This window comes from Felis catus, chromosome A1, assembly GCF_018350175.1.
Source record: "Felis catus isolate Fca126 chromosome A1, F.catus_Fca126_mat1.0, whole genome shotgun sequence".
Taxonomy (NCBI): domain Eukaryota; kingdom Metazoa; phylum Chordata; class Mammalia; order Carnivora; family Felidae; genus Felis; species Felis catus.
In genome coordinates, this window is record NC_058368.1 from 176,570,419 (window position 1) to 176,584,456 (window position 14,038).

At 48.8% G+C, this 14,038-nt stretch overlaps 1 protein-coding gene and 1 pseudogene across 2 annotated transcripts in view; one reads left to right on the forward strand and one right to left on the reverse strand.

Moving 5' to 3' along the window:
- The window catches only part of NEURL1B (neuralized E3 ubiquitin protein ligase 1B), a 39,076-nt gene that overhangs the window by 5,787 nt on the left and 19,251 nt on the right, over positions 1-14,038 (reverse strand). For both annotated transcript variants that reach the window (XM_045035476.1, XM_023259599.2), the window contains one exon: positions 1,862-2,581. In XM_045035476.1, coding sequence (XP_044891411.1) covers positions 1,862-2,581 — 720 coding nt within the window. The remainder of the gene's footprint in view (positions 1-1,861; positions 2,582-14,038) is intronic.
- LOC111558678 lies at positions 4,853-8,199 on the forward strand (annotated as a pseudogene).

Sequence of the window (14,038 nt, forward strand, 5' to 3'; positions counted from 1 at the left end):
ATGATTCAGGCCAGGCCAATAAGATCTCCCACCCCTGCGTCTCAATGATGATTCAGTTAAGGCTACCTAACCCAACTAAGGTCAAAGAGGCCTTCACTAAAACACTACAGGTGTTGGGAAGGAAGGCGCCCACCCATTGGGAGGTAAGCCTGGCACTGTAGAGCCTGCCTGAGAGTGAAGCCAAGAGAGGAAAGTGAGCTTTGGGATGGGATCCCGATTACATGCTTTCAACACCTACATCCGGCTGTTGCTGAATCCATCCAATACATTCCCAGACTTTTGAGGTATGTGTAACCATACATTTCCCTTCTGGTACAGGGCACATTGAGTGGGGTTTTGTCACTTGCAACTACAAGATTTCTGCCTAGTAGTGTTCGACACAAATGAGTTTTCTTCTTTGCATTCACAGCTATTTATGCAATAGCTATTCTTCAGATAATAATGGGTTATTTTTTAGGTGAGATAGATGTTCCTTCCCTTACCCTGAGGATGAATGGACAGATAATGCAGTGCTGGGGCTGCTGTCAGGTAGAAATCAGGAGGGCAAATCCCTGGCCTCCAAAAGCAGTTGCCTCCATTCTACCTTCTCTTCCTGACCACTCAGGGGCTCATCCTGGTTCCTCTAGAGGTGCCGGGGAGGAAGGCAAGAAAGACTGACTCTAGGCTTAGTTCTTGCCAAAGCCCCAGTGGGAACTTGGGCAAACTCATCTCAGGGTAAATGATGACTATGGTCATCCCTTAAACCAACAAGTGATGACCACTGTTTCCTCGTTCTTCCTCTTCCTGCAAACAGCAGTCACTGTTAATACAACTTACTAAACATGCTGTAGGTGGCAGGCACCTGCTGAAAGCATTATATGCACCTCATCATTTCATCCTCATGACAATGCCAGGATGCAGGTAACTACTCCCTCCCTACACAGAAGGAAATCGAGGCTCAGAGAGGGTCTGTGATTTGCCCAACATCTTCATGGCTGACCAACTATGTGCCTGGGAGAGTCAATCTCTTTGTGCTTCAATTTTCTTATCTGGAGATGGGATAATGATATTGGTTTCATAGAAGCATCAGGAGTGTAAAACTGAACGAGATAACACGAAATGTTCACCGTTTCTGTTACCCTTTGGACCGACTTCTTGAATCATGAAAACGGAGCTGTGCTCTCTGGGAACCTTCCCTGGCCACCACCCCTGTTTCACCAAGAGGGAGAAAAGCCCCTCAGCGGTGGCACACATCACACAGTGCAGCTCTCCATTCAGCTGTGTCTCTAAGCTCCTCCTATGCATGGCCTGCGTCCTGTCCTCTGCCATGCCCCATCCTGGAGCCCAGGGCCTGGCCCACAGCTGGTGGGTGCTTGGTGTCCATTTGTGGCATGAATGAAGGCAAGAATCATTTTAAAATAAGATGGCTCAAGCCTCCGTTCCATTTTCTGTGGGCAGTGTTATTCTTATATCCCCTTTTAAGTATAGTTGTGTTAACTTTTTCTCCTACACTTAATATGCATTACGTAGGTAAAAGACAAGTAAGTGATATAATAGAACAACAGAAAGAAAAATTGTACCGGTCATTTACCGACTGCATAAAGCCTTCCAGGCCCTGACCCCAGCGGGAACTTAGGTCGGTGGGGGCAGAGTGGGGACTGGGGCGCGGGGGGAGGGGGGGAGAGGGCAGCCGCATGGACATCCCTGGCGCACTGTCAGAACCGCATTTCGGGGCCGCCCTACTGAATCAAGAAACTAGGTGGAGGCAGGAGGGCGCTAATGCACGCTCCAGTCTGGGCCCCTGCGGTGGCTAGAGCTGCCCAGCGGTACCCTCGGGCTCCCGGGGAAACCCCGCGCACGCGCGGTCGGTCGGGAAACTCACCGAGGAGGCGCAGCTGGCCCGCGGCGCCGCCGCGCACGGCGAAGAAGGCCCAGAGCGCCTGCGTGGTGTCGACGCACAGCAGGCGGCCGCGCGGGCGCCCGTTGACGCCCAGGAGCACGTCGCCGCCGGGCCGCAGCGTGAAGCTGAGCGCGTCGCCGCCGTTCGGTACGGGCCCGGCGCGCGCCACGACCCAGTACTCCTTTCGGTCGAGCAGCGCGTCGGGGTCGGCCGGCAGCTCGGCGGGCCGGAGCCCGCCCGGGTCGCACGACGTGATGCCGAAGGCTACCGCGCCGGGCGCCGCCAGCCCCGGGCGGCCCACCTCCACGAAGAGGCTCTCGCCGGGTCGCAGCGGGCGCTCGGAGAAGACGAGCGTGCGGCCGCCGTCGGGCCGCGGGGCGCAGGCCACTTTGCGGTCGGCGGACAGGCTCACGTCGGGTCCGCGCGTCGCGTGGAAGCGCAGGTCGGCCTCGAGCAGCGCCGGCGACGACGCGGGCCGCGGGCGCTCGCGGGGCCCGCACGGGATGGCGGCGGCCGAGGCGTCGGCGGGCGGCGGGCCCGGGGCGCGGCCCAGCGCCAGGTGGCCCAGCTTGGCCACCACTTGGTTGTTCTCGAGCTCGTTGTTGTCGAAGTTGGCGGCGTCGTGGCTGCTGGGCGGCAGGCAGGCGCTGAAGCGGGCCTGGCTGAGGCGCGCGGGCGTCAGCGTGTCGGCGAACGCGCTCTCTGCGCCGGGGCGGAAGGGGGCGGTGAGGGTGCGGGCCGTCAGCGGGGGAGTTCCCGCCCCCCCCCCGCCCCGCCGCCCACAGGCCTCGGTCCCCTCCCCGACCCCGCACAGCCCCCCACTTTTCTAGTTCACGTGTGTACTGACTTAAGAACCGCAGGTGCACGGAATCTGATTAAGCATAACCCTTTTGACTTTGGGATGGGCAGATCCAGCCCTTTCTCCGTTTTCCCCTTCTTTCCTCCTCCCTTTTTTTCTCCCTCCCTTCTTCGCTCTTTTTTATTCCTCCCTCCTTCCTTGCCGCATTCCAGAGGTTTTCACATTTTGGAAAATCTGAAAACCCTGTGTTGTCGGCCTCCCCAACTAGAACATAAGCTCCAAGAAAAAGTGAACGCTTTTGCTCTTTATTTGTGGCCTTTTGTGACAGGTGCTACTTTAAGCTCCTTTCACGTGTTATCTCAGTCCTCATACAGCCTGTGAGGTATGTTCCGTTATTACCAGCCATCTAGCAAAGAAGGGAGGTGAGGCACAGAGGGGTTAAGGAATGTGACCAAGGGTCACGCAGCAACTGTGGCAAAGCCACAACAAGAACCCTGGCTCTTCAGCACAGGCTGACTCTGAAAGAAGGCAGCACGGAGCCCAATGCCTAGGTGGTGCACAAACATGGAATGTGTAAGAGGTGGCCTCATTTTATAGGACAGAAAACTTAAGAGTTTTAAGTCAAAGTCCTGAAAATACTTTTGAATAATTTTTAGTGATAGGGAAAAATGTTCACGATACTACATATTATATAGTTAAGTAAAAGGAACAAAAGTAGTGTTTCGTTTAGGTAATACAGGTCTTTATACTTTGGTAAATTACTTGTTGATTGTCTCCCCAACTAGAATGGGAGCCCTTGCCTGTCTGTTCACCAACACGTTGTCAGGGCTTAGCAGATTGCTGGGCAAAGAACCTTCACTGTTTATTGGATGAATCAATGAATGAATGAGGTCTCTGAAAGACACAGATGACCACTCTGAATAACAAATCAGGAGAAGAAAGAAACAGTCATTAAAGTATTGTGAAGTTCTTGTTTTAGTGATAAAAATATTCTCATTAACCATAATAGGTAAAGCAAGAAAAAGTGTTTTTCAAACTTCTCTAACCAGCTCCTTTTGGCTAAGATTTGTTAAATGTTACCATTCTGTAGTTTATATCATGGAAAAAAGGATTTCTTTCTCTTTAGTTTTCTAAATATAAAATTAAGTCATAATAATGAAGATGATTTTTCAAAAAGCATGCCATAGCCCCTAGTGAGAATCTGTTACGTTACTCCCTACCCCACCTGTAAAAATCTACAGGTTTTATAAACTAGCCATCCAAGTTCAGACCATGGTTCATAGACCTGTTTGTGTAGCCTACTGGTGTGTTAACTAATACTTCTACGATAAATATGTATACCACAAAGTTTTATCACCAGAAAACCTGTATTTTAAAAAATTGTTTTCAATTATTAATGTGGCAAAACACCCATTATATAACATTAAGTGAACAAAAGAAGATCTAAAAGTGAATATATTATTTGATTCTAACTGTGTGGGAAATGTATGTATAGGGTGCATAGAAAAAGTACAGAGTGGGGCGCCTGGGTGGTGCAGTCGGTTAAGCGTCCGACTTCAGCCAGGTCACGATCTCACGGTCCGTGAGTTCGAGCCCCGCGTCGGGCTCTGGGCTGATGGCTCAGAGCCTGGAGCCTGCTTCCGATTCTGTGTCTCCCTCTCTCTCTGCCCCTCCCCCGTTCATTCTCTGTCTCTCTCTGTCCCAAAAATAAATAAACGTTGAAAAAAAATTAAAAAAAAAAAAAAAAGAAAAAGTACAGAAAGGATATACATAACAATCTGATGCTGGTTATCTCTGGATGGAAATTTGCTTTTTATAAAGTTTGCAGATTTTTCATTTTTCTCTAATGAACATGTATTGGTTTTGTAATCAGTAAAACAAAGGCATATGTGAAAATCTAAAGTATTTTTTTGAAAAGGTATTTTAGATAGTGGATGTTTCTGGTGTAGACGTCAACTTCTGGCAGAGCCTCTGGGTGTGGGATGTGATACGCTTTCCCAGGACTCTGCCCCACCCATCCTGCTAGGCTAAGCCTAAAGGCATTGGCTGTGGCAGGCCCTGGGCCTGTGTCCTTGCCAATGTTTGTTTCGTCCTCCACTCCAGTGCTCCTCCTCCTTGCCCCTGACAGCTCCACATAGGAGCCCATCCTTCAGTGCAGTAGTCTGATTAAGAGCATGGCCTGTGGAGATGGTTCAAGTCCTGGCTTCAGCCTTTCGTGGCTATGTGACTTGAGGTAAGTCACTTAACCTCTCAGAGCCTCAGCTTCTTCAGCTTAAAATGGCTTAATCCTGGTCTCTGTTGTTACAGAGATTAAAGCAGATGCTTTTATAAGGAGTGTAGCACAGGGGCGCCTGGGTGGCTCAGTCGGTTAAGCAGCCCACTTGGGCTCAGGTCATGATCTCACAGTTTGTGGGTTCGAGCCCTGGGTTGGGCTCTGTGCTGCCAGCTCAGAGCCTGGAGCCTGCTTTGGACTCTGTGTTTCATTCTCTCTCTGCCTCTCTCCTGCTTGTATCCTCAGTCTGTGTCTCAAAAAAATGAATAAACATTAAAAAAAATTTTTTTTAAATAAAGGGTGTAGCACAGAACATGGCACAAAAGTAAGTGCTCAAAACATGTTAATTATTATCATATTTCTTCAACATTTTTTGATCAAAATGTATAGAGTACTTGCCACGTGCCAGATGCTGTGCTGGGCACTGAGTGAAGAGCAGTGAAGAAGCAGGCATGGCTCCTGTGCGGGTGGAGCTGCTAGTCCAGTGGGAGAGACAGACTTTAGGCACGAAACCGTGTAAGTACAAACTGTGATGAATGCTGTCTTCCATGGCTCTGTAAAATGGGCATGTTTCAGTGGGGGAAACGCAGACTCTGAGATGCAGAGTGAGCTACCCCACGTCATGCAACCGGGGAGTGACAGAACTGGGGTTCTTTGAGTCTGTGTACAAGGGAGACTTGATCAGAAGTGAGGCCTGAGAAAGGGTCAGAACAGGCCTCCCTGACGGTGATGATGGAGTGAAGGCCTGAAGGCCAAGGAAGTGGTGCCTAGGAAGTGGGGTGTAGCCATTGCAGACAGAAGGAATAGATTGTGTGAAGGAACAGCATCTCTGAGGTGAAAGCTTAGTCTGTGAGGCTGGGGTGACAACATACGTGACAGCATTCAGCCTGGTACCTGGCACACAGCAGCCCTTCGGAAAAGGTTGGGTCTCCTCACTGTATGCAAGGAGCTTTGTCCCCACCAGGCGTCTCTGAGTGAGACAGGCCCAAGATAGCACAGTGCTGGCCTAGGCCTGACACTTGACAATCCATCTCTCAAGAGATTCTCTGTGGAGAACCAGCTGGTGACAGGCAGAAATGCCACAGTATCTAAAGGCCACCAAGGGAGCTTATCAAGATTTCTAACCTGTGACCCGCTCTCTGGGCCTGATGAAAATATACACAGCCATTTTTTTGAGACACAATCTACCAGATGCAACTCCATGCATTATCCTCATCAATCCTCCCCATTATCCCACACAGCTCTCTAAGACGGGCACTTTTCACAGTGGGAGGCTCTGAGAGGTGGAGTGAATTAGTCAAGGTCACACAGCCAGGGGTGATCCCAATAATGAGATTCCATCTCAGGCTACGTGACTCCAAAACCAGACCCCATGACCACTAGCAGTACTGCTTCCAAAGTTCAGCTGTCCTTGTTTAGCTCTTTGAGCTGCTAGCACGTGGACTCAGCCTCAGGACAAGTGGCTCTTGGAGTTGCAGTCCCCAGGGGGCCTAATGTGACCCCCGAGGGGAAGAGTCCAACCGTTCTGCCCCTTCCCCAAACATCTACGGAGCAGCAGTCCCAGGCCAGGCACAGGGAGACTGGGGTGACTCGGATTGGCTCCCCAACCTCCCACTCTCCCTGGACCTGGGAGAAAGCTGGGTTGTTGCCTTTCTTTTCTTTCCCTAGTAGCTCTCTCAGGTCAAATATGTCTGGGGCTGGATGTAAAGCAGAATTTATGTCCCAAGAGAAACCCCATCTTTGTGTGAAGACGAAAATGAAGGAAGGCTAGAAGAGTTAGAGACAGAAGGAACCATCCATCAGTCACTTCATTGTCTCCAAAGGACTGATTCAGGACATGCACTAGAGGCAGAAGAGCCAGGACATGCTGACAGAATGGATGCAGGGCAAGGAAAAGAGGAATCAAGGATGACTCATGAGGTTTTGGACCAATCAGCCGAGTGGGTGGTGCCCTTCACTGACAGTGGGGATGGCTGCCTGAATGTGTTCAGTGTGGGATGCCTTTTGGATGCCAGGAGATGTGAGTAGGTAGAAGGAAGTCTGGACTTCAGGGGAGGCGTCAGGGCTGGGAATATGGACCTGGGCACCAGCAGCCTAAAGACGGGATTCAAGGCCCCAGTGATGGGCTCGGATCATTGGAGAAAGAGGGTAGGTGGAGAAATGGTCTTGTTTTAGGATGGTTTGTTAAACTCCACAGACGTTTTGTACACTTTTCTACATGCATGTTGTATTACATGATGGAGAAGAAAGCTGATGATAGAACCCTGGGGCTCTCAGCATATGGAGACAAGCAAGGAAGGAGCCAGAAAGGAAGCCAAGGAGGAGCAGCCAGGGAGGCAGGAGTAAAAGTGGGGGCTTGTGAAGCCAGGAGGCACAAGCAGGTGAGAGAGGCTGGGAGAGATCACCTGTGCTGGAAGTGAAAGGCCGGGAAAGAGGACGGGGCTGAGCTGTGGATCTGGCAGCGTGGAGCCGTCAGAGAGCTTGCAGGCTCAAGCGTGGTGAAATGGTGAGGACAGCTTGGCAGCAGCCAGATTCCAGTGCATGAGGGAGGAATTGGATAAAATCGTTGTGAGGTCGTACCTGAGCACCAGCCACCCCACTTGCCACTGTTACAGTTGGGAGCAACCTTCTTCAAAGTGTCTGGTGGTGAACTTAACCCAGAAGATGACATTGAAGGACTAAAATGCTGACAGAGATACTGGTCATCAAGATGGAGTCCTGCCAGATTGGGCGATTGCTGACTGCATTGGTAACTGGTAGAGACCAAATTTTGAACCTCCTCAGCATCGATTTTTTTCCTGTACATATTAGAGCCTGCAGAACCTAAGTTGGTTTTGGTTCAACTTCCAGAGAAAGCCTTGTTTGCAGTGCCTAAAAATTACAAGCTGGTAGCTGTACCATCGTCTGAATTGTATGACGGTGCATCAGGCTATCGACCCATCATTTCTTGTCTCCTTCAGCTTCTGATTGGGTTCAGTTTTATACACAGCTGAATTCTGTGCAGTGGAGAAGTGAGCACACAGCCATACGCAGCGTAGAATAAACATGGTAGAAAAGTCTTTCTGAGGTTTATCCCTTTCATACTTCCTAAATTGCTACCCACTTTCTATTGTTTGAATAGTAAAGTTAATGTGGAAAACTATATTATATCTGACCATATATATATATATATGTAAATGGTGTAAACAAATGTATAATTTTACTACTGGTTCTACTCCTACTTTGTACATTAAAGAAAGTGGACCTCTATTTGCATTTTAAATTTCACACTAAACTTTTAAAATTAAATACAGATCACTGGGATGAGCTGGAGAGGGAAGTGGAGAGGGTGGCATATAGATATTTTTAAGAAAATTTTGCTCTGAAGAGCAGAGAAATGAGAAAGTAGCTGGTGGAAGAGAGTGTCAAGGGCGTTTTTTTGTTTTGTTTTGTTTTTAATGGAAACTACTGGACCTCTTTTGTGTGCTCATGGGAATAATCCTATGGCGAGAGAGAAAGTGAGGCTGGAGAAAGGGACAAATGATAGGAGCAATGTCCCCAAACAGGCAGGAGGATACAGGAACAGAGCTCTTTGAGTCTTGGCCACAGGAGGGCAGGCAGCAAGGCAGGGGTGTTGGGGTTTAACAAAAAAGGGTGTGAATGCCAGGTGTGTGGGCCACTGAACTCATGCTTTTCCAAGCAAAGAAGACTGAACCAGAGAGACAGACCTGTTGGACCCTGGCCAGTCCTGGATGCGACCTCAGTTTCCATCTGCAATGTAAGGACCCTCACCCCTGTCTCATAGGCCTGTGGGGAAAGTTAATGGTAGATCTGTGGTATAACAGTGTGCTTGGCACTGTGCCTGGCACAGAGTAGACTTTCAGGAGTCCCTAATAGGATATGCCAGTGGCCACAGACTGAAGATCTCACCCCAGACTCGGAAAGGACAATCCTTCAGGCCACCTTGCCAGGCAAATGCCTTACTATTGGGGCAGGGAGGTGGGTGCTGGCCTGGACTCTTTGGAAAGAAAATATTAACTGTAAAAGCCAATTACTTCGTGCTGTTCCCCAGTGAGGCTCTGGATGTAGCCACCTGCAGCCAGTCCCCCCTGCATGATGTGGAGTGCTCACAGGTCCCGTGCTGAGGCAACTCCCAGGGTCTTGAGCCCGACCCCCTTGCCTATCATGACCACTTATCAGCTGGGTGACCTTAGGCAAGTCCCTGCCTCTCTCTAGGCCTCAGTTTCCTCACTTGAAGCATGGGGTGGTACAGTTGATCTCTAGGCCCTGCATCTGGATCCATAAATGCAAGTCCTTGTCAAACACTTTGTTCATAACACTAATAAACAATAAACACCAACTCTAGTACCACCAACTGTTAGGTGGCATTGGCCAAATTATCCATCCGTGCTGATCTGCAAATGGGGGGTGATGCTACTTCCTGCCTCATAGTGTTCTTATGAGGACTGGAAGATAACACCCAGGTAAAGCTGGCAGACGGGGCTCAAGGCTTTCAAGGGTAAATTACTCCCCTACAAGGCCTATACAGAGCTGTTGTTTCTGGTTCCAGCACCCAGCTTTTCTTCTGAGGGAACTGCCTCACACCCACCTCCCACTTCCACAGATTACCTTGAGAAGGAGGCCTTAACTTGGCCACTCTATCCCATCCTTCTGGCCATGGAGAGCAAGGAGTCTAAACCTTGAACTTTAGCTAGACCTTTGGGAGAGCAGCTCTCCTGCTGGATTTATTAATATGATGGGACATGGTACTGAAGCTGCTGGTGTCTTGCCCCCCGCCCTCCGGTCCCCAAAGGAGAGCTCAGCTGAGAATGATGCTAACAAAGATGATAGGAGGGTAAGAAATAAAGGCAGGCCAGTATTTCAGGTGCTGTTCATTGGGTTCCTGCATCAAGCCAGGCTTACAGGCAGGTGTTCCCCTGCATTTTCAGTCATGAGACATCTTGTTTTCCTTAAGCAAGATTGAACCGGTTTTTGCCACTTACAACTAAGATTTCTGACAACACAGCCTTCAATGCCATGGCTTTAGACTGATGTTGCTTATTTGGTCTGCCACAGCCTTCCACCACTGGGCAGAGGAAGGACAAAGGGGCTGTGACAGTGACCACTACTGAGGTGTCTAAAAGAGGGACAGAGCTGCCTCAGGACAGCATGGGGCCTAATTCCAGAGCTCCAGGAAAGAGCTTCTCAGAGGAGCCAGGGGAGGGAGGGGGAAACCTGGCCAAACCTTCCTCTCATGGGTCTAAGAACTACTAAATTCACTTGTCACTTGCCTGGGCTCAGCCCCTTCTCTTTGGCTCGGAGGAGTAGAGAAATCACAGGTTCTCAGGATGGGACTGCTCCAGATCTAGCAAGGCCATCCTGGTCTGTCCCCTGGGGAATTTTGGTAAACCCTAGGGCCACAATGCAGCCCTGTGGGAGAAGGCACTGCAGTGTAGTTTGCTTGGGGGTGGGGAGGGATGGGGGTAGCTGGTGGCACCTAGTCCATCAGTGTGGAAGCTGCTAGGGAACAAGGGACCAGATACACAGCAGCACAGATAAATCTGAAAATGGGGCAAGTGGAAAAAAAAAAAGAGTAAGATTCTTAGTACAGTCCCATCCATATATACATATGAAACTATACGTGTTTTTTAAAGATACATCCAAGGGCTTATACTGAACACCAGAGTGGTGCCTATCTGGGCAGGGGATGGGGTGAACGGGAGTATAGAATGGCAGCTGGGCATGAAGCAGAAAAGAAACAAGAGAAGGGGCTTTCGTGGTCCGGTGATGACACCATGCCTTGAACTGGCACGTCTGAAGAACTCAGCTTGGCACCCAGCCGGGAAGAGGGATAGGCACCAGTGCAAAGGGGACTCTTGTGATCACAACCAGAGCCTTAAGAAACCTAGATGCCTGGGGGCCACTCCCACACGTTCTGATTGAATTGGTCTGGTGCACGCTGATAGGTGGGGTTTTCAGAGTGCCCCTGGTGATCACCATGTGCGGCCACAGCTGAGAACCCCTGAACCAAAGAGATGGATGCACCTGGGTTCTAATCCTGGCTCTGCCACTCACAAGCTTGGTTGTTTTAGGCAAGTCACTTCCCTTCTCTGAGTCCTGAATTCTTTATCTAAAAGGACTAAATCACCCTGTCTTGAGGAAAGAGAATGTCAAGAGAGTAGGCACACCAGGGTCTGGTCACATAGATGTAGCTTTCTCTGCTGCAGTTGGACCCTCCCCGCCCCCCCCCCCCCCCCAATCCTTGCAGGAAGAAGGTGGGCTAGGAACATAATTCCATCAAGTAAGAGAACTATGTGAAGCCTTATGAAGGTTTTTATTTCTCAGACTTCACTTTAGGTCAAGTTCCAGGGCAAATAAAGGGTCCCCCTACCTCACAAGACCGGGAGGATGCTTCTCAGATGAGGGCTGCCAGATAAAATACAGGATGCCCAGGGACATTCAAATTGCAGAAAAACATTCTTTAAGTATGTCCCAAATATTGCACGGGACATACTTGCACTAAAAAATTATTGTTCTGAAATTCAAATGTAATGAGGTGTTCTGTATTTTTATTTGCTCAATTTGACAACCTTACTCAATGACACTTTCATTTGTTGGTTTTCAATCTTGTGAGGGAGGGGTGAGGGGATCTCTATTCTGGAGTTTTACAGCTGACAGTCTCTAAAGGAACTATGTCACCTCCTTATTCCTTGTGAGGAAAAGGAAATCAGAGAGTTCTGGATTACACAAACACTGGCTCCCTTGTGTTTATCTACTTGTTACCTTAGACACCACCATTAGAAAGCCCAGTTCGCCCAAGAATTGGGAGAGGGAGATCCCATTTATGGTGGAATTTCTGTGGTTCTCATGTTGCCTTTCCTCATGTACCTGTTGCCTGAGCTCAAGCCATAAAAAATCATGAAAGCTTAGCTTATTTTCATTATAACTTTTTTTTTTCTGATCATGAGTCATTGGTAACTTTGGTGGGGGGGCGGGGAATCACCCATAATCCCTTTACCCAGATGTACCCAATGTCAATGTGCTCTTCCCCTGGGAAGGAAACATTCAGCCTTGATCACATGCCAGAAACTTCCCCATTATCTCCTATAACCTTCCGAAAGAAAAAGAACTTTATTTCCCTTTCTGATTGTAAAAGCACCATAAGCTCTTCACACACGTATATATGTATTTTTAAAGGTAACTCATAGAGGTATAAAGACATGAAATCCACCTGGACTCCTATCACTCAGAGATGGAATTCCTTTGAATCTCACTTGTGAACCTGGTCCTGGGGCACCTGTACTACAGGTGCTTCCTATCAACCAGCACATCTCAGGCCCTACCTGAAGATAAGGAAACTGACTCACGTCTGCCACGTTATACCAGTGTTCCAGGGGGGCTCTCTCCTTTTCCTCCATGGGGCTTGAGGCATTGGAGGGGCTTAATAAAAGTTTGCTAGGCGAATGGGGGAAGAGTCCATGACTCCTCACAGGTTTATTCAGATTCACTAAGTCACCAAAGGCTGCTTCCAGTTTGTATTTTCAAAAAACCCCAAGCCATTTGCATTGGTTATGGGGTGGCTGCGATTTCTTGGCTGTTACCTCAACACATGGGCTATGTGAGGGAGCAGGTGAATGAGGAGTGATTGTTTCTCTGCTCTGTAGGAATAAAAAACTCCAAAAAAGAGTGACACATCTAGGAGGCTTTAGAAATCTACGTCTCCTGGAGGTGAAATGCAGAACCTTCCATGGAAAAGAGTGTGGGGGAATATGGTTAAAATGCCCAAGTAAGGTCCCAGCTTACAGGGTGGTTAGCTATTCAGTCTGGTCTGCCTAAGCATGAAATTCAGACATGTGCTTCCTCCTACATGCAAATGGGCAGAGATTCTGATTTCTTAGATGTTATTTCTTAAGTATCTTCTATGTGCCAGGCACTGTGCTGTATCCCTTTCATATATCGTGTCACCCTGCCAACAATGCCATGAGGTGGTGCTACCATGAACCCATTTTATGGATGAAACTGAGGTACATAGAGGTTCAGTCACTTGGCCAAGCCCACACAGCTGGCAAGTTGAGAGCCAGGTATAAAACAGAGGTCTGTGTGACTCCCAACCCTCTCCTCTTTTTTTTTTTTCCTTTAAGGAAAATTAATTTATTTTGAGAGAGAGAAAGAGCGCTCATGCACACACAAGCAGGTGAAGAGCAGAGAGAGAGAGAATCCCAAGCAGACTCCTCGCTATCAGCAGAGTCCGATGTGGGGCTTCATCTCACGAACCATGAGATCATGGCCTGAGCTGAAATCAATGGTCAGACACAACCAACTGAGCCACCCAGGCACCCCTCAACCCTATCCTCAGAAGTTCTGCTGCCTTCCTCCTTCTTTGGAAGGAGGGCACAGCCGGGATGCATGCATTTTCCCTCCTTGCCCAGTGGTGGTATGGGTGGCAGTGGTGGCCAAGGAGCCCGGGCTGGAGTGTTCGTTCCTTCAAGGTGCAAGGCAGAAAACCCAGAAACAGCCCAGACGTTCAGATATACCAACCAGGGTACATCTATACCACAGAATACTACTCAGCACTTAAAAAGGAACAAACTACTGATTTACATGGCAACAACATAGATGATTCTCAAAAATACTGTGCTTTGATGAAGAAGCCAGGTAGAAATGCATGTATACTGTATGATCCCATTTATACGAAGTTCCAGAATAAGTGCAACTAATCTGTGGTAAAAAATCAGAACACAGGCTGCTTCCAAAAGAGGGGAACTTTCTTGGGTTACGAGCAGGTGTATAAGTCTCTCAAAACTCAAACTTGAGATCTGTGTATTCCCTGCAAGTAAATGACACATAGGGCTACGTCCAGATTCTCTGAGCAAACTGATCTCCCTTTACTGCCCCAGAAATCCAGGCTGGGCTGGCTCACATGTAACCTGTGAGTTCAAGAGCTAAGGTCACAAATAGCAGGTCAGTGGTCTCCAGGGGCTAGAGGTAGGGGAGAATGAGGATCTGGGTCTCCTTTGGGGTGATGAAAATGTTTTGGAACTAGAGGTGATGGTTACCAACTGAATGCCACTGAATTGTGCACTTTAAAATGGTTACTTTGACATTATGT